Below are 19798 nucleotides of genomic sequence, written 5' to 3' on the forward strand. Positions count from 1 at the left end.
ATACTAAAAAATAACGAAAAAAAGATGTAGACAATAGTTAGACTAACAAGTTTACGAAAAGATTACAGAAACTCCTTTACAAATACAAAAATCAAAATATATCTTATATAGCTCTAGAAGTTTTGAGAGGACAAAATTATACTAAAGCTTCTGATAATTATAGTTTTGGTATAATTATATATCTGGATTACCTCCATATCATGATTTAAGCCATGATAAAAATTTAGCAATAAAAATTTGTCAACAAGATTTAAAATACCAACTAATTTTAAACTTAATTATAAGATGTTTAGATGTAAATCCATTAAATCGACCAACATCAGACGAAATAAGCAAAATTTTAGAAGTTAATTTGCTTGAATCACGTAAATCACGTAAATCACATAAATTGTTATCAAACAGAATTACTAAAACAAATTAATGAATCAGATGAAATCAATAATAAATCATCAACTAGTAACATGTTTCAACTAGTTTGTTATTATTTATACAAGCAGATTACTCGATTTTAATAATCTTCCTGAACCAAAAAAATTCTGATAATTACTATGAACAATATGATAATATAACATTTATGAAATATTCAGGTATTATTTAACAGTCCAATTACCTCAAGAAAATTTAATAGTACTAATGATTTTATTTTATCAAACAAATTTATATTTTTAAATTGAAAATAAACGAATAACGTGACGCGTCCTTTTAACTTTTACATGTTATTTAGAATATGAAAGAAATATCAATAATAATAATGCAATTGTAGTTTATTTATAGCTTTAATAAAAAAATATCAACACGATGAAAAAAGTATGATCCTACTTGGCTGTAGGATAGCGAATATTTTAGTAGTGTTAATTCCTATTGGTCACAGCAGCATTCTTAATGACTGTCAGTTATTGGATGGGTCTTCGACCGATATCTCGCTATTTATTATTAGTCCAAATGTTTTAGTAATATTTACTTTGATTTGTTAATTACATTATAATAAATTTAATAATATTACATATAAAATTCCTAATATTAAAAAATTTAAGCTATAATCATCTCTAGTTATTAATATGACTCAATTTTAACTCTTTACAAACATTATTACATCTATGATTTCCCAAGAATAACTGTTTGATTCCATTTTTACCAAAATTTGTTCTTCCAAATCTTAAAGGATCAATACAATGTATTGCTGGATCAGTCAATAAGAATTCATTATTAAGTTCAATTCCTTGAAGATCACAAACCACTAAATATCCTTTTGTGTATTCATATGTGAAGTGAACAAATGCTTCAAGGGTAGGTCGAAGTTCTGTAATTACACCGGTATTTGCATTGAATCGTTTATACTCTGTATCTTTAAGTCTTGGTTCAATAGTATAATATCGAGTACAAAGGTCAATAGTTCCACAACGTAAAAGTTTTGTATAAAGAAAATTTACTTTAGGAATACTTTTTCGTTCTGAAATCAAATTAAATTTTGTGGCGAGAAAATGTGCGACTGTAGAGACTTCTACCGCCTCAAGATATTTTTCAAAAGGATCATTTCGACCAACATAAAGGTATTCTTTCATCACCATGTTTTTTGCTGGATTACTTTTAATACTTTTAATATCGAAAGCAAAATATGCATATTTTTCAACACCCGCAGAAAATGGTTGTGAGGCAATTTTGAAGGAGAAACTTTCAGAAAAGAGATTCGATTTGTCGAAATAGTTGGAGTCTTTAAGTTCATTCAAGGTATCGGGAATATGATACCACATAACTACCCCTTCTTGCAATGGAAGAATATTCCAATCAGGCTCATTTAAATTCATATCAAGTTTTTTTTGTTGCAAAGAATATATATCCTTGGTTTTGCTTCCAATAGTACTAGTTAGTGAAACGGCACAAGTGATAGATGATGAGGTGGCCTTAACAAATTTGTCTAGTAATTTAATAGGATCCCCTCCTACAAGATCAAATACCGGAAATTCACCAATTATACTACGGAATCCCTATGAAAAAAGTCTGTGTGATTTTTGTTGAAAAATCATTCAATTAAATTCACTACGATTTCTGTATATTTGACCATACAATAATTGTGCTAAAAATTGCAATAAATCACACAATTATTGCATGGTAATTCATTCAATAATTATCCTATTTTTGACCTGAATTTATACAATTATTGTGTGATTTTTGAGCCAAATTTTTTTAGGCCATATTTTAGGAATTATAGGTTAAATTTTACAGTAATAACAGGCAATTTATAAAGTGAAATTATGAATTTTTTTTATTGACTTAAAATATAAAAAATATACACAATATTTCATAAATAAAATACTAAATTTGATATAATCATAAATATAAAAATTTGTAAGAAAATAAAATAAATAAAGTATGTTAGTAACATGAAAGTAAATTAGTATTATCAAAGAAGAAAGTAAATTATTAGTGTAAGTAAATTATTAGTATTAAATAAAAAAGTATGAAGTTAGTGAAGAAAGCAAATTAGTAGTGTTAAAAAGTACTAAATTATTAGTGTTAGTAATAAAAAAGTATGAAGTTAGTGAAGAAAGCAAATTAGTAGTGTTAAAAAGTAAATTATTAGTATTAGTAATAAAAAAAAGTATGAAGTTAGTGAAGAAAGCAAGTTAGTAACATTAAAATGTAAAAAGTTAGGAAAATAAAAAGATAAAGAACACAAGTTTTTCTTACCTGATATTTTAAAAGAAAGTTGAAGAAAAGTTAAAAGGTTAAAAAAACATAAACAAAAACATTTCGCGTCGTCATATTTATTTTGACGATCAGATCACGTGATCAACATATATAATTTTAAGAGTTGATTTTTACCGCATAATTCTGGCCAAATTATAATTCCGGTCAGAACTAATTGTGTAACCTAATAAAAAAGTTTTTGACTTTTTTTTAGTTACAAGATGATACAAAAATTTCACCAATGGGTCCAGAAAATGCCCATTTATAAGCAAATATGCAGTTGAATTTTATGTAACCTTACTGCATAAATCACTTTACTTAGGAAAATCTATTTGTAATGGTTAAAAGTGGTCTATTCGACCCTAAAAGTGGTCAAATGTAACCATACAGGTAAGATGGAAAGTAGTATAGTAGGATTACCCAAAAATTGCTTTTTGTATCCTAAATTTAAGTCTATTTTCAAGTTGTACAATAATCACAATTTTTATTGTACAAAAATTGAATGTTTTCTGTATCCTAAATTTAAGTTGTATAAAAATCACACAAAAATTGGACATTTTCTATATCTTAAATTTAAGTTGTACAAAAATTGCATACTTTTAATATGCTTTGAAAAACTTCATAGCTATTTTTATCCAAAAATCTGCAATAATTGTACAATTTCCACACGGACTTGAACAAATATTGTACAAAAATTGGATGATTTTTTTTCATAGGGAATATTTCAAGCATTTTGTCGGTGTAATTTGCAATTTTACCAAAAAAGTAAAGGATATTTTTTGATTGCATCTTTTCTAGTACATTTTCTGCGGTTAAGCCATTTGGATCGCCATCTGGATAGTTATCTTTTAAGTTTGTGAAACGACGACCATGTGGTGGAAAATCACCAATATGAAGGAGAATTCGAGTACTACTTTGCCAATTCATTTGAGTTATTGCTGCATTAAGACCTCCAAGAACGTCCTCTGGTTCATCACTATATTGTGAATATACACCAGGTGATACTTCATGCATATATTTTGTAAATTTAATATATTTGTCGGTAAAATTAAAAACTTGTAATTGATCATGAGGTTTATTATTGTGGTCTCGATAGCCACAAAAACCAATTCGAAGTTTAATGCTTGGATTTGTACATTTAATGTAGTTTGAAACATGTGAGATACAATCTTTTGCAGCAGCAATATGAGGTTTCATAGAACCAGTGCAGTCTAAAACAAAACAAAGATCGACTTTCATTGAACGTTTGATGTTGTTAAGCGTTTTAGAAATAGCCTTTTCTCGTAAAATTTTCGCTTTATTCTTTAATTCTTTTTCCGTATTACTAATCAATGTTGTATCGGAAGATAGAGTATTTGCCTCATCTACATAGCGTTTTAAACGTTCTTCAGTGAGGTTTAATTTGTCTAAATCAGATACAAGCGAGGAAGGGATAGTGGAGGTGGATGACGTACTAGTGCTTGCATTATTTGAATTTCTTTTTAAACAGAAAAACTTAGACATTTTTTAATATTTAAAAATTATTTGAAGAGAGAAAAAAAAAATTTAAGTAATGATGACTTCAATAACGTTTGATAAACGGCGCTTTTCCGTATTAACCAAATAAAGATTTACAAAGATTAAATGATGTTACTAAATTAATAAATATAAAGATTAATATTTGAAAGAAATTTCAAATTATTAATGATTTTTATCTTGAAAATGAAAACTTCGTATTAAAATAGAATGTTAATAGTTTAAAAAATAAAATTTAAATGAAAATAATGTTACGAAAGGAATATTCTTTTTATTTTCGTCTTAAAATATTAAAAATAAGCAAGTGAAAAATTTCTTTTTCAAGAAAAAAAACAAAAAGAAATTTTTAATAACAATGATATTTGACTTTGAATGAATTTCCAAATTAATAGCAAATGATTTTCCCAAATTAGTACAAACAATAACGATAAAGATCAACATGAACACGTAATCTCAAAATTTTGATTGAAATTTGCTTTCTTTATCATGGTATGATGTTGAGGGTACAAAAAAATTTTTTTTGTTTATAAATAACTCGGTAAGGTTTGTTCTATAATTAGAAAACTAGACATTAATAATCATATCACCTCCAAAATATATCACCTTTCGTATACAATGATGGGCAATCAGACGTATCGTGATAAGGCGATTCGTCAAAAGAGCAACAGCCCAGAACAGATGTGCAGGTACCTAACAAGCTACTGAGTGAATATTAATCTATCACAATGATCGAGAACGAATCTTTGAATTTTTTGACTCAGGAGTAACCATTTGTAAATTGTATCTAAATAGTGATCACATGATTATCACATATCACATGATTGTGATTTCGGATAAACGGTTACGTACTACATAAATTAAACTTCCCCTTCCAATCAAGGTTCCGCATAAATCTGGTCCAACAGGGATCTAAACTATGAATATGTCCTTATTTCAAAAAGTCAAGGAAATGGTAATTTATTCTCCATGTAGTGAAACTTCCACTTTTTTTGTCGGTTTAAAAGAATCTTTATGATATGGATATGTTAACAGATCGTGTTTCGTCTCTGTAATGCGTTAAAATGTAACGAAAAAGTAATTGCGACATGAACACGGAGTTATATATTTTTAGCAGCTGAAGAATCAATTCAATATCCATTCTATAGTCCAAACAATGGTAAATAGTAAATAAATATCTTATGCATTTTAATTAGGGATGGCAACGGTCACGGTCATTAACCGGTTATGACCGGTCATGACCGTGACCGATATCGGTCGGTCAAAGACCTCTGACCGACCGTTTGACCGACCGGTCTGACCGACCGGTTAACCGACCGTTTGACCGACCGTTTAACCGATCCTGAAAACGTTTGCGAAACGTAATTTAATAAAAAAAATGTTTTGCAAACGTTTTTTTAATTATTTTAATAGAAAACGTTGCGAAAACGTTTTTTATTAAGTATTTCAATTAAATTACGTTTCGCAAACGTTTTCAGGATCGGTTAACCAGTCGGTCAAACGGTCGGTTAACCGGTCGGTCAAACGGTCGGTCGGTCGGTCAAAGGTTCTTGACCGGTTATGACCGACCGATGACCGACCATGACCGACCGTTGCCATCCCTAATTCTAATATTAACAAAATAATTCATTTTTAATTTTTTTAGATAATGTATTAAATAATGTAACGAATAAAATGAATATGTAATGATGAATCTACCTAACTTACAATTGTAAATTCAACGAGTGACGATGATTACAATCATTTAAATAAAGATTAAAAATTACTGTACGTGAAAACATTGAGAATTGCAGAAGCACAAGAAAATATTTTTAATAAATGATGAACACAAAGCAGTTCAGACAAGTTCAAGGATGCTAAAAATTTAATAACTAATGTTAATAAATACGAAAGACAAATTACAAAACCACGTACTTAAAAAGACCACAATAAGCATACAATATTTTTTAGAAAAGTGATTTACTTATAGGTAAGATAGTAAATTAATTGACTAATGAAATGTTTGTTTTTTAAAAACAGTTTTAATGTTTTTTTAAAGGTAATTTTAAAATAAAATGAAAAGAATGAATAAGAAATAACATTAAATCAATCGTTTTCGAAAATGAATTTATTTTATTAATTGCTTATGCTCATTATAGAAATAATAATGAAAATATTCCATTTGTTAGATTTAAATTTGTTTTATTAAGTTACTTATAGTAAATCTTCGTACTAACCGCTGTAGTTTGCAACCGTTAACGACATGGAGACATCATAAACGCGTTTTCCCGAAAATTATTAAATGAAAAATGTACCATTATTATTCATTATTTTATTGCAATATTTTATTATCTCCAATACTTCTCCAATCCACATAATATAACGCTACTGGATACTTTAAATTTTGAGCTATTACGTAATTGATTAAGCATTGATAAGATTGAACAATTTTCATTTTGAAGTGTAACTCCGATTGCTATTATCGCCTGCTATAATATTTGAAATAACCTTAAGCAGCTCTTTTCTTGGAACCAAATCTCATCATCATGCAAACTATGTCGGCAATGTATCCTGTAAAAAAATTAATAAGAAATCAATGTTATAGTTTCGCTTATTAATACATTTCATTACCTTTATTTATTCTGTAGTTGATTGAATTGTTAAAACCAGATATATAATTATTATAAATTCGTTTTTGTATTACTTTCTTTTTTATGAATCTCTGTTGAACTTTGTTAAACTTTATCTTGAAGTTCTTTACTCAACGTAACGCAAATTTATTCTAATACTGCGACCAAGGTATATATATGTAACTCTAATCTAATCACACTCTGTTTTTCATAATAATCATTAGATGTTGAATCCACCAATATAACTAAAGAATTAAGGTGAAAACTGATTAAGTTGGTTTTCTAAAAGTAATTTAGGAGAAGAGACATTTTAATTTAGTTAAATTTTTAATAAGTTATTACCGCCGCTTTTCCATTCTTTTCTAACTCAAGAACGATACAATTGTTAGAAGTGTTTTCAAGCAGTGGCTTTCTGAATTCTATAAAGTCATCAGATGAAGAACTACCGTGCTATATATAATGTCATAATACAAGCCTGATAATCTTAAATTATCAAATTATTTATATTTACATATATTTTATTACCTAATTTGAATTTGTTTCCATTTTATTTATTGTAAACTGTTAAAAGTCCAAAAGCGAAAAAAAATCATCAAAACTCACTGTCACTGTATTTATAAAATCCATATCAGAATTTATATAACTGAACTTCATGCATGAGTTGTATATTACCTTTTATTTTAACTCTAAATTTAATAAAACGTTCTATTTAAAAAATTTAAAAAGGAAAAATTAAAAAAATTAAAAAATATGATGCACCAATGAGGCAATGATATAATGAGACTACATAAATGAGAGCTGAACATTCGTGCGTGAGATAATATTACTAAATTCTGTCAGAATTATTTGTTTACTAGTAATTATAATTATATATGGGCGGACTTGTAGCAAAATGGGGGCTTGGCCAAAAATTTTTTTTTGAAATTTTATTTTAATTATATATTACTCTATTTAACTTTTTAGAAAAAAAAAATTTTGCTTAATAAAAAAATTTTTTATTTAAGAATTTGCAAATTTTGTATTTTTCTATTATTGCATTTAACAAATAACATAGATGCTCTAGAAAAAAACTAATGCTTTTAATGAATTCCTTGCAAAATTTTACCCTAGTTTGCAAAAAATTGATTTTAAAAATCTTTAAAAATGATGGAATAATTATAACTGATAATATATTAAAATTAACCAATAATATTAAAGTTCGATTTTTTTCGAAATCACGTGATTGTTCGAGCCCCACCTTTTGCTATAAGTCTGCCCATATACTGTTCCAAAGGTTTCGAAAATAAATAATTATCGCTTAGTTTGATTACAAGAAACCTAAGCCATCATGAGGTAGGGAATCTACTAATAAGATTTGGAGTGACTTTTTTTATAGCTATACATATACAATGATTAAAGATATATTTTTTTCCATTTCATTTTAAAAGGTCCGTCTGGTAAGCCTTAGTTAACCATTTTTCACACGGACTTCCCAAGATCATTAACTTTCATTTTTCTCAACATTCTAACCTATTTAAACGTTCATTTTTTCTTTGAAAATCGATTCCTTGACACAAAACACCTTAATACATGTATTTATTTAACAAGTTTTTGTATTATGTAGAGGGCACATCAAGTGCAGAATTTTTTCAAGGCCTCGTAATGAAAAGTTTTGGCTTCTATTTACTTGTGGTTTTGACTTTTGAAACAAGGAAAGCGGTTTTAAACGGTCCCTGGCTAGCTCTAGAGACGAAGTTACATTGGAACATCAGTACTTGGAAGTTAAAGGGTCGGTTTGGACGAAAGAAAATGGGCTTTTGGTAGAATGAGGACGAGAAAGTGAGGGTGTGCGCGTGGTAAGAAGGTATACTTCGAAGTGGTGCGTTGGTGGAAGTGGTAAAAAACTTTTCTGATGGTAGTTTTGTTTGGTATTTTTCCTTTCTTATTTGTTTTTCCTTTCATTTACTTTGGGTTCATTTGGTTTGGCACAGTCATTTTTAGTGCATATTTTAAATGTCCCTTTAATGTTGTGATGCAAGGTGGTGGTTTACCGTGCAAGGCGATTTCAAGCATAAGGCGCTGTAGCCTGTAGGATCCGAAGTTACCTAATGAAATTATTAATTTTGGGGCGCAGTATTATTTTAACGTGTAAAATTTGTTTTTTTTTTGTACTGCGTCTGTAATGACGTAAAACTATTTTGATGATTTTATTGGTTACTTACTCGACACTCTTGAAATGATCTACATAATATAAGGAAATGAACGAATCAATTTATATGGACGTCGACGAAAAGTACTCCTCTACTTCTGAGAGAAATATCTACACTCACTTTAGGCCCTCGGAAACCTTCACCGGAAAGTTTGGCCTCTCCTTACATCATACCTACACTACCAACTTGCGAAATATGGGACCGGGACTTCGCTTACGATGAAATTAACGTATCTATATTTATTTATTTATTTTATGTGAAGACGGACAGACTATTAACAGGACATATACGTAACCGTGCTATCCTACTTCTAGCTATCATCCCCCCGAGGACGGACCCGAACTTCTTTAAATCCAACGAACCAGGATGATCCCCTCCCCTACTAGAAAGGAACCAATGAACCCAATGATATCAAGGACGAACAAAACTAAAAAGGGAGTTCAAATCTATCATCCGTATTTTTCTTTTAACTAAAACTAGCTATTGTATGTAAATACTGTCATATACAAAATAATATACGTTACAAAGGTCCATGATTGTTTTACATATAGTAAAAAATAAAAGTAGAAACTAAGTAAACTAATGAGGAAAAATATTCCAATTATTGGTCAGGCCCAGGTGTGGGCGGAAGTATAGTTCTTCGTTTTCTTGGTTTCCTGATGGGTCTTTCATCACCATCTTTGATCCATTTGAGAGGATCAGGTTTAGGCGGAGACGGATATTGATGTAGAGTAGGAGTAGAACGAGCAAAATGTGCTCTATGGGAGTTCGAAATAAGTTTATCTGAAAAAAAAGTAGCTTCAGGTTGAGTATTAGTATCAATGGTCTTGTCCTCAACTATTGGAGGTGGGGGTGAACGTAAACGATTTTGATATTTGCCATAACGTCTGATCGCTTTGAGGTAACCAAATTTATAATCAGGGATGCTGGACAAATTATAGCGTCGTCGCACTTTATACGCAGCGAGATTAATATTATGTGTATTAAAGTAATAGGATATGGCTTTCCCAGTAAAATTATCTGGTAAAGGAGGTAAAGGTTTCCTTTTCTTGTTACGCATTTTGGTACGGCGTTTCCAGTTTTTGGTCCTTTTGCGAATAATCTTATCGCTTTCAATTTCCAATTTGCTTTTTCTATTATATGGAGGAAAACGTTCAACTGCATGTTGAATTTTTTTGTACACATGTGAGTGTTCATTGATTAGGAAGGGTCTGACTTGACCCAGGGATCTTTCCGCTTTAAAATTCGAAAATTTTAGGCGATTCCACCGATTGATTTGTTGTTGTGTACGGTTAGCGTCAAGCTCAAAGTTATAATATTCTTTATAAAACGTGCGTGTGGTCTTCACACCTTTCTTCGTTTTAGTAGATAGTGGTTCCATAACATTTTTAAGATAAAAATCTTGTTTTCCTCTCCATTCATTGTATCTTCGAGTGATAACATTGTATGAGATACCAAGTCGTGTTGAATGAACTTCTTTTGCGTGATTATGAGTCTGATATCGATTATAGGCAAGAAAACTAGGGTTTTGAGGTAATATACCAGTTCGGAATCTCCCATGTATTATAAATTTAGGGAGATGTTGATTATATTGTTGTCGATTGTGTGAAAGTACGACAGCAGCTGGTTGTTGACAACATTTATTATTTTCTGTAAATCCGCAGGCGAAGTAGTACCCCAGGTAAATCACGTGGGGCCCAGAAGAAAATCGAATAAAGGTCTTTGTTTGTCTATTTTTATTTGATATGGAAGAAGTTCTATTTTTAACTGCCAATATTTTGTCTAATAATAATTGGCGTAAATGATAAAAATATTTATCTACAATAGCAGGAGAGAATTGTTTGTTTAAGGTAAAGACGAAGGTCAGGTATGTCCCTATAAGGTAATTCAGATTGAGCTTTTTGCAGTTTGAATTGAAGATCCTATGATGATCATCGGGCAATTGAATATCATTGGTGCAGACGTTGAAAAAATTTTTCTTTCTTAGATCTACATGTGAGGAGTTATCTAACTCGATAAGGAAATATCTTCCTTTTTTAGTGTTATACAGAGTGCCACATCCACGTGTGTCCCTAACCTTGTATGGGTTGATTTTCTTGGTACTGAGCGAAAATTTGAAAGTTGAGAAAGACGAAGGTAATGAGAAAAGCAAAGGAGCGTTGGTTATAATTGTTGAGAGTATATTATCCTGTGGTTGTGTATCCATATCTAATACTATATTTTCAGCAAGTCCACCTTCGGAGATTTATATGCCGCTATTGGAGTGAGTCCAACTGTAAATATGGCTCAGAAATGTGTACGAAACTGGGGAAAAATTTATCTCGACTTGATATAAAAAGAATAAAATAACCTTTTAAGTATAGGTAATATTAAGAGAACAAGACCTCGTATAGAACTGAGGCGCCCTCTTGGGCCTCCTCCCCTTTGGTGTTTCAAATAGAAACGAAAAAAAACAAACTTTGCAGAGTTACTGCGGAAAACTAACAAAATAGAAAAAAGGGGAAAGAGTTTTTCCGCATGCCAAATTAACGTATCCTCAACCCTTGTAGGGTCAACTCATATTACAAGCTACACCCACGTGACTTAGAGCTTTGGCTCTTGAACGCAACTTTTAATACTTTTGACCCAACTACTCTTCGCTAGCTCTACCCAGCCTACCTGCTGTCCGCACTTAATTGGAATGGCTATGACAACTTATTTTGAGATGAAACAACCTACACATCCATTATGGCAACCATCGGTGGCTCCGCCTTTACTGGCTCTTTCTCTTCCCAGCTTTTCTTTTTTTATTACGTGATGATGAGTGATGATGGTCAATCGGCTGGTGGCAGCCGTTTTATTTCTTTCACATATAGATGTTAATCTTATTTTTCTGCATCTGGGTTTCCTTGTAGAAGGCTTTTTCACTCTCTTTTCTTTATATGTATATATTTAAATCACATTAATTTTTTATTCCTTGGTGTGTCTGTCCGGGAGATGGTTTACCTGATCCTGTGCAGTTCATTTAACGACCAAGGAGAAAACTCCCTGATTTTGCAAGGGCCAGTTCGAGTTTTAGTTTCAGTTAGCATAGTTACTTACAGGTTCTTGTTTATAGAGTCTTTGTAATTTTTACTGTAAACTTGATTTGCCTTAATTATTTGCCTTGTGATTTAAAATAAAAATAAAAAAGAATCATTTACATGATAAAATAAGAAATTAATATTCGGTTTAGGGGATGTTGATCGAAATGACTATTCATGTTGTTTTTTAATAAACTTGGAATTTGTCCAAAATTTTATGCTGGACAAATATTGGACAAATTCTGGACAAAGTCCGATATGTCAAAATTTTGAGTTACAGATTTGTACCAAAAAATAGGCATTTTTTGGATGTTTTTCGGACATGCCAGATTTATTCTAGACTATTTTTGGACATTTATTTTTTATAGGGAAATATTAAATTCTGTTTGAGTTTGATTGCTCAAGCTAATTAACCTATATATGATAATAAAGTCAATCTGCATCTACGGTGATAGAGATGGATCATAACACTAATCATCAACATCTTTAATCATCATTTACAATTTTCAAATGTTATTTCTATTCAGCATTTTTAAATATTAAGGAATGAAAGTTTAATTTGCAATTAATAAATATAATAATTATTACAATTCAGACCAAGCATTTTAAAAATATTTTATTCAATTTAATGAGTTACAAACTGATTCTATTTATTATAAATAAAAACTTACATATCTATTTATAATAATGTTAGATAAATATAGCAGATCATCACGCACACGTACATTAAAAAAAATTTAAATGCAAATTTCCTATAAAATAACAATTATATTTAAGATAGAATATCAAATCAAGTTAGCATATTTTTTTTAATTAATGAGAAAATTTGTATTGTAAAATACTCATTTATAACCTAATTTAGATTACATAATCTAAAAGGTCAGATTCATAATCTTCATTATATGATTGTGAAAGATTTTTTGTAAAAGGATTAAGTAATCGAGATGTGTAAATAGCCTGCGGATGAGTATCTGCTTGGTAATTTTTAATGGATGAAAGATTTGCCTTTCTATATTCTTCTGCTTCTTTAAATTGCATTTCAATTTCTTCGTTTTCTACAATAAAAATATCCACTCCAGATGACTTATGCAATGATGTAATCACTTCATCCGCTTCATTAATGTTTGGTCTATTCTTTGGGTTTAAATCCCAACACTTTTTCATCAAATCAATATAAAATCTTGGTGCTTCTGGTTCATTTATTTCAGGTCTACCTCCATTACAAATATCTAACGCTAATAAGTTATCATGTGCACGATTGTAAAAAGGTTGTCTTCCAGTTGCTACAAAATACATAATCATACCAAAACTATAGATATCTGCTGCTTTAGTATAAGACTTTCCTCTTAATACTTCAGGAGCCACATAAGGCATAACTCCAAAAATATTTGTTTCATCTATATTACCAACTTCTCCACATAATCCCATATCTGAGATTGATATACAATTACCAAAATCATCTATACTACTTAAAAATAATATATTACCTGTATGAAAATCACGATGAACTACATTTTTTTGATGAATTTCTTTAAGGCCATTAATGATATTAAGTAATGCAGATAATTTATCTTGCCAATTAAAATATTCGTAATTTTCATTTGTCCATTTAATAAAATTCCCATCTTTTGCATAATCAAGAACCATAATATAGTCTTTTGTATGTGGATTTTGAGATAAACCATATACATTAATAATATTACTTCTTTTATTTATTGAGTATTCTTTAACCTATTAAAATAAATTAATAGCAAACAATAATTATTACATTTGCTTAAATTTAATTTATAAATTAAATTCATAAAAATTATTCTATTATAATGATTTTTTTAAAAAGAAATTTCATACCTCATTTAAAAATTTATCAGTAATGTTTTGGGAATCATGTAAACATTTCAAGACAATTACTCTATTTGAATCCCTATTAGTATATATATTTTTATCTGCATCATACTCTAATGGGCCATCTTTCCAAATTGCTGAATATACTGTAGAGAAGCCACCTTTACCTATTTCCTTAATATTATTAAGCTGACTGTCATATGGTATCCATTCAAATACTATATCATCATAGTCATTTATCTTTAATTGCATTTCTTGTATAAAATTATCAATTTTTTTATTTCCGCTTGCCCATGCAAGAACTAAAATATAATTATTTGTATTTGGATTTTGAGATATTCCATATATATCACGAATTGCTCTTCCAAGAATTTTTGCTGAATATTTTTTAACCTAATATACAAATAAAGGAATTAATATATTTTATTTATTTTATTAAGAATGATAAAATATTTATACCTTATTTGTTAAGAAATCAGTGGAATTTCCTGAATTATGCAAATATTTTAGGGCAACTTCTTTATTTGAATTTCTTGTATAATTACTATACTGATCATTATAATATAATGGACCATCCTTCCATATTGCTGAATACATTGTATAATAACCATTTTTGCCTATTTCCTTAATTTCATTAAATTGATTATATGGTATCCATTCAAATACTGTATCTTCATATTTGTTTATTTTTAATTGCATTTCTTGAATGAAATTATCTATTATTTCATTTCCACTTGCCCATGCAAGAACTAAAATATAATTATTTGTATTTGGATTCTGAGATATTCCATATATATCATAAATTGCTCTTCCAAATATTTTTACTGAATACTTTTTAACCTAATATACATAAATAAAAGGATTAATATATTTTATTTATTTTATGAAAAAATGATAAATATTTATACCTTATTTGTTAAGAAATCAGTGAAATTTCCTGAATTATGCAAATATTTTAAGGCAACTTCTTTATTTGAATTTCTTGTATAATCACTATACTGATTATTATAATATAATGGACCATCCTTCCATATTGCTGAATACATTGTATAATAACTATTTTTGCCTATTTCCTTAATTTCATTAAATTGATTATATGGTATCCATTCAAATACTGTATCTTCATATTTGTTTATTTTTAATTGCATTTCTTGAATGAAATTATCTATTAATTTATTTCCACTTGCCCATGCAAGAACTAAAATATAATTGTTTGTATTTGGATTTTGAGATATTCCATATATACCACGAATTGTTCTTCCAAATACTTTTGCTGAATATTTTTTAGCCTAATATACAAATAAAGAAATCAATATATTTATTAAAATATATATAGCAGAAATATTCGTAAAATTTTGTACCTTATTTATTAGAAGATCAATTGAATCTTCTGAATTATGTAAATATTTTAAAGCAATTCTTTTATTTGAATCTCTTGTATAATTACTATACTGATAATTATAGTATAAAGGACCATCCTTCCATATTGCTGAATACATTGTAATAGAATCATTTTTACTTATTTCTTTAATTTCATCAAATTGATTATATAATATCCATTCAAATACTATATCATTATAGTTATTTATCTTTAATTGCATTTTTTGAATGAAATTATCAATTTTTTTATTTCCACTTTTCCAGAAATAATTATTTAAAACAAAAATATAATCATTTGTATATGGATTTTGGGATATTCCATATATTTGAAAAATCATTTTATTAACCATTTCTGAATATTTAGTTGCCTAAAATGTAAATAAAAGAAATAATAAATATACTGAATTAAAAAAAAATAGTGTTTGAAATATCTAAAAAATATTATACCTCATTTATTAGGGAATCAATAGAATCTTGTGAGTTATGTAAATATTTCAAAGTAACTTTTTTATTCGAATCTCTTATATAATTAATATACTGATTATTATATAATGGACCATCCTTCCATATTGCTGAATATATTGTAATAGAATCATTTTTATTGATTTCTTTAATTTCATCAAATTGATTATATAATATCCATTCAAATATTGTATCATTATATTTATTTATCTTTAATTGCATTTCTTGAATAAAATTATCAATTTTTTCATTCCCACTTGCCCAAATAAAATTTTTTAATACTAAAATATAATTATTTGTATATGGATTTTGAGATATTCCATATATTTGAAAAACCATTTTATTAACCATTTCTGAATATTTAGTTGCCTAAAATGTAAGCAAAAGAAATAATAAATATGTTGAATTAAAAAAAATAGTGTTTGAAATATTTAAAAAATATTATACCTCATTTATTAGGGAATCAATAGAATCTTGTGAGTTATGTAAGTATTTTAAAGTAACTTCTTTATTTGAATCTCTTATATAGTTAATATACTGATTATTATATAATGGACCATCTTTCCATATTGCTGAATATATTGTAATAGAATCATTTTTACTTATTTCTTTAATTTCATCAAATTGATTATATGATATCCATTCAAATACTACATCATTATAGTCTTTTATCTTTAATTGCATTTCTTGGATGAAATTGTCAATTTTTTTATTTCCACTTTTCCAGAAATAATTATTTAAAACAAAAATATAATCATTCGTATATGGATTTTGGGATATTCCATATATCTGAAAAACCATTGTATTAACCATTTCTGAATAATTTTTCATCTAAATATGGCAAAGAAATAATAAATATATTTTGAATTAAAAAAAATAGTGTTTGAAATATTTTAAAAAATATTATACCTCATTTATTAGATAATCAATGGAATTCTGTGAGTCATGAAAATATTTCAAAGCAACTTGTTTATTCGAATTCCTCGTATAATTACTATACTGATTATTATAATATAAAGGACCATCCTTCCATATTGCTGAATATACTGTAATAGAACCATTTTTACTTATTTCTTTAATTTTATCAAATTGATTATATAATATCCATTCAAATACTATATCATTATAGTCTTTTATTTTTAATTGCATTTTTTGAATGAAATTATCAATTTTTTTATTTCCACTTTTCCAGAAATAATTGTTTAAAACAAAAATATAATCATTCGTATATGGATTTTGGGATATTCCATATATTTGAAAAATCATTTTATTAACAATTTTTGAATATTTATTTACCTAAAATATAAATAAAGGAAATAATAAATATATTGAATTAAAAAAAAAACTGGTTAAATATTTAAAAGAATATTTTACCTCATTTATTAGGAAATCAATGGAATTTTGTGAGTTATGTAAATATTTTAAAGTAACTTTTTTATTTGAATTTCTTGTATAGTTACTATACTTTTTATTATAATATAATGGACCATCCTTCCATATTGCTGAATATGTTGTGATAGAATCATTTTTATCTATTTTTTTAATTTCATCAAATTGATTATATAATATCCATTCAAATATTATATCATTATATTTATTTATCTTAGATTGCATTTCTTGAATAAAATTATCAATTTCTTCATTTCCACTTGCCCAGATAAGATTTTTTAATACCAAAACATAATCATGTGTATATGGATTTTGGGATATTCCATATATTTGAAAAATCATTTTATTGACCATTTCTGAATATTTATTTACCTAAATATAAATAAAGAAATAATAAACATTGAATTTAAAGAAACAGTGTTTAAATATTTAAAAGAATATTTACCTCATTTATTAGGAAATCAATGGAATTTTGTGAGTTATGTAAATATTTTAAAGTAACTTTTTTATTTGAATTTCTTGTATAATAACTATACTTTTTATTATAATATAAAGGACCATCCTTCCATATTGCTGAATATGTTGTGATAGAATCATTTTTATCTATTTTTTTAATTTCATCAAATTGATTATATAATATCCATTCAAGTATTATATCATTATATTTATTTATCTTTGATTGCATTTCTTGAATAAAATTATCAATTTTTTCATTTCCACTTGCCCAGATAAGATCTTCTAATACCAAAATATAATCATGTGTATATGGATTTTGGGATATTCCATATATTTGAAAAATCATTTTATTGACCATTTCTGAATATTTAGTTGCCTAAAATGTAAAAAAAAGAAATAATAAATATATTGAATTAAAAAAAATAGTGTTTGAAATATTTAAAAAATATTATACCTCGTTTATTAGAAAATCAATAGAATCTTGCGAGTTATGTAAATATTTTAAAGTAACTTTTTTATTTGAATCTCTTATATAATTAATATACTGATTATTATATAATGGACCATCCTTCCATATTGCTGAATATATTGTAATAGAATCATTTTTATTTATTTCTTTAATTTTATCAAATTGATTATATAATATCCATTCAAATATTGTATCATTATATTTATTTATCTTTAATTGCATTTCTTGAATAAAATTATCAATCTTTTCATTTCCACTTTTCCGGGAATGATTGTTTAAATCCGAAATATAATCATTTATCTTTGTTTTAAGCATTATACTTTCGTTTGATGGAAAAAACTGATATAAATTAGTATTATACTTATAAACTGTTAGTTGATCATAGACATTTTGATAATATAAATTTCTTATTTCAAATATTTTATTATGAAGATAATCTATATCAGGTCTCTTTGATGGGTCAGCATACCAACATTGTTCTATTAACTGTTTATATTCTAAGGGAATTTCTGATACCATTTTCGGTCTAATTCCATTGATAATTTTCATTGCAAGATCATAATCATATTCATAATCATTAAATGGTGGTTTGCCGGAAGAAATTTCCCATATAAGCATACCAATACTATATACATCAGATGCAAAACTATGAGCTTTTCCACTAATAACCTCAGGTGCTATATAAGGACATATACTATTCAGTGATTTATCAGCAGGTCCACAAAATCCAAGATCAGAAATGCACCATAAATTTGCACTTTGTAAATATAATATATTCCCGGAATGTAAGTCTTCATGAATTGCTTTCTCTCTATGAATTTCGTAAAGTGCTTTTATTATATCACAAATTATGTTAATTCTTTCTTTCCATGTAAGTTTATTATGATTTTGTTGTAAATATTTCCTTAAATCAATGTCCATTTGCTGTAATAAAAGCATATAATACCCCTCTGGATTGGTAGTTAAACCAAAACATCTAATGACGCCTGAAATTTTATTACTTATTACTAAATGTGATTTGGCCTGTAAAGTTTTTTGTTGAAAAAAAGTTAATTTACATAAAAATTAAATAATCGATAATACTTTAAAAGAATAATATATTTTACCTCCTCAAACCAACTCATATTTGCACTTTCAACATTTTCTAACTTTTTAAGTATCACTCTAAGATTTATACGGCAAAATGGACTGATGGACCTTATGATAAATGGGATTCTAAAAAACAATAATTGAAAAGGTTTGGTATGCTTAGAGCATCCACCTTTAGTTAAGTACTTAATATTTCGAAAATTATTATATGGTATCCATTCAATTATCCTAGTTGGAGCAATTGTTTCCATTTGACAATTCCGTATTAAATTATCTATATCACCATTTCCGGATGTCCAGTCTGAAAAATATACTTTTAAATAATTTCGAATACATATTTCACAATAAAATGTGGCCAAACATTCATGTTGACAATTTTCGCAAATTCTTCTTTCGCCTTCGTTCCTAATGATTCTAAAATAATCGTAACTCTCAGTTATTATTCTTACTGTTTCTGCTTTTTCGTCTTTTGTAAGAGATTTATTAGCAAAAATTATTTTATCTAATAATTTCTGTTGATTGGTTAAGTCGTAATTAAGATAAGGATTCTTATCCGCTTCACTAAAAGTTTCTTGAATTACCGTATAAATCAATTTTTTACGAATAACAGCCATGAAGAGTGCAAAAAACACTTTAGAAAATTTGGGTGAG

The 19798-nt window shown here is 27.6% G+C and overlaps 4 protein-coding genes across 4 annotated transcripts; all 4 read right to left on the bottom strand.

The window, feature by feature from the left end:
• Positions 1 to 1046: 1046 nt before the first annotated feature.
• OCT59_001769 (uncharacterized protein) lies at positions 1047 to 1805 on the bottom strand (the record flags this gene model as incomplete). The annotated part of the gene is made up of 1 exon (XM_066144064.1): positions 1047 to 1805. The coding sequence occupies one exon, from the start codon at positions 1803 to 1805 to the stop codon at positions 1047 to 1049; it is 759 nt and encodes a 252-aa protein (XP_065995264.1).
• Positions 1806 to 3261: 1456 nt separating this feature from the next.
• On the bottom strand, positions 3262 to 4191 carry OCT59_001770 (uncharacterized protein; the record flags this gene model as incomplete). Its single annotated transcript, XM_066144065.1, has 1 exon — positions 3262 to 4191. One exon carries the CDS (start codon positions 4189 to 4191, stop codon positions 3262 to 3264), a length of 930 nt encoding a protein of 309 aa, XP_065995265.1.
• Positions 4192 to 9599: 5408 nt separating this feature from the next.
• On the bottom strand, positions 9600 to 11204 carry OCT59_001771 (uncharacterized protein; the record flags this gene model as incomplete). Its single annotated transcript, XM_066144066.1, has 3 exons — positions 9600 to 9892; positions 10220 to 10648; positions 11063 to 11204. The coding sequence occupies 3 exons, from the start codon at positions 11202 to 11204 to the stop codon at positions 9600 to 9602; spliced, it is 864 nt and encodes a 287-aa protein (XP_065995266.1).
• A 1714-nt stretch (positions 11205 to 12918) lies between these two features.
• Positions 12919 to 18373, bottom strand: OCT59_001772 (uncharacterized protein; the record flags this gene model as incomplete). Its single annotated transcript, XM_066144067.1, has 11 exons — positions 12919 to 13215; positions 13909 to 14295; positions 14362 to 14742; positions 14811 to 15191; positions 15264 to 15650; positions 15730 to 16113; positions 16192 to 16575; positions 16654 to 17040; positions 17119 to 17505; positions 17579 to 17965; positions 18044 to 18373. 11 exons carry the CDS (start codon positions 18371 to 18373, stop codon positions 12919 to 12921), a joined length of 4092 nt encoding a protein of 1363 aa, XP_065995267.1.
• Between the last annotated feature and the right edge of the window lie 1425 nt (positions 18374 to 19798).

The sequence above is a fragment of the Rhizophagus irregularis genome, chromosome 10 (assembly GCF_026210795.1).
Source record: "Rhizophagus irregularis chromosome 10, complete sequence".
Classification (NCBI taxonomy): domain Eukaryota; kingdom Fungi; phylum Glomeromycota; class Glomeromycetes; order Glomerales; family Glomeraceae; genus Rhizophagus; species Rhizophagus irregularis.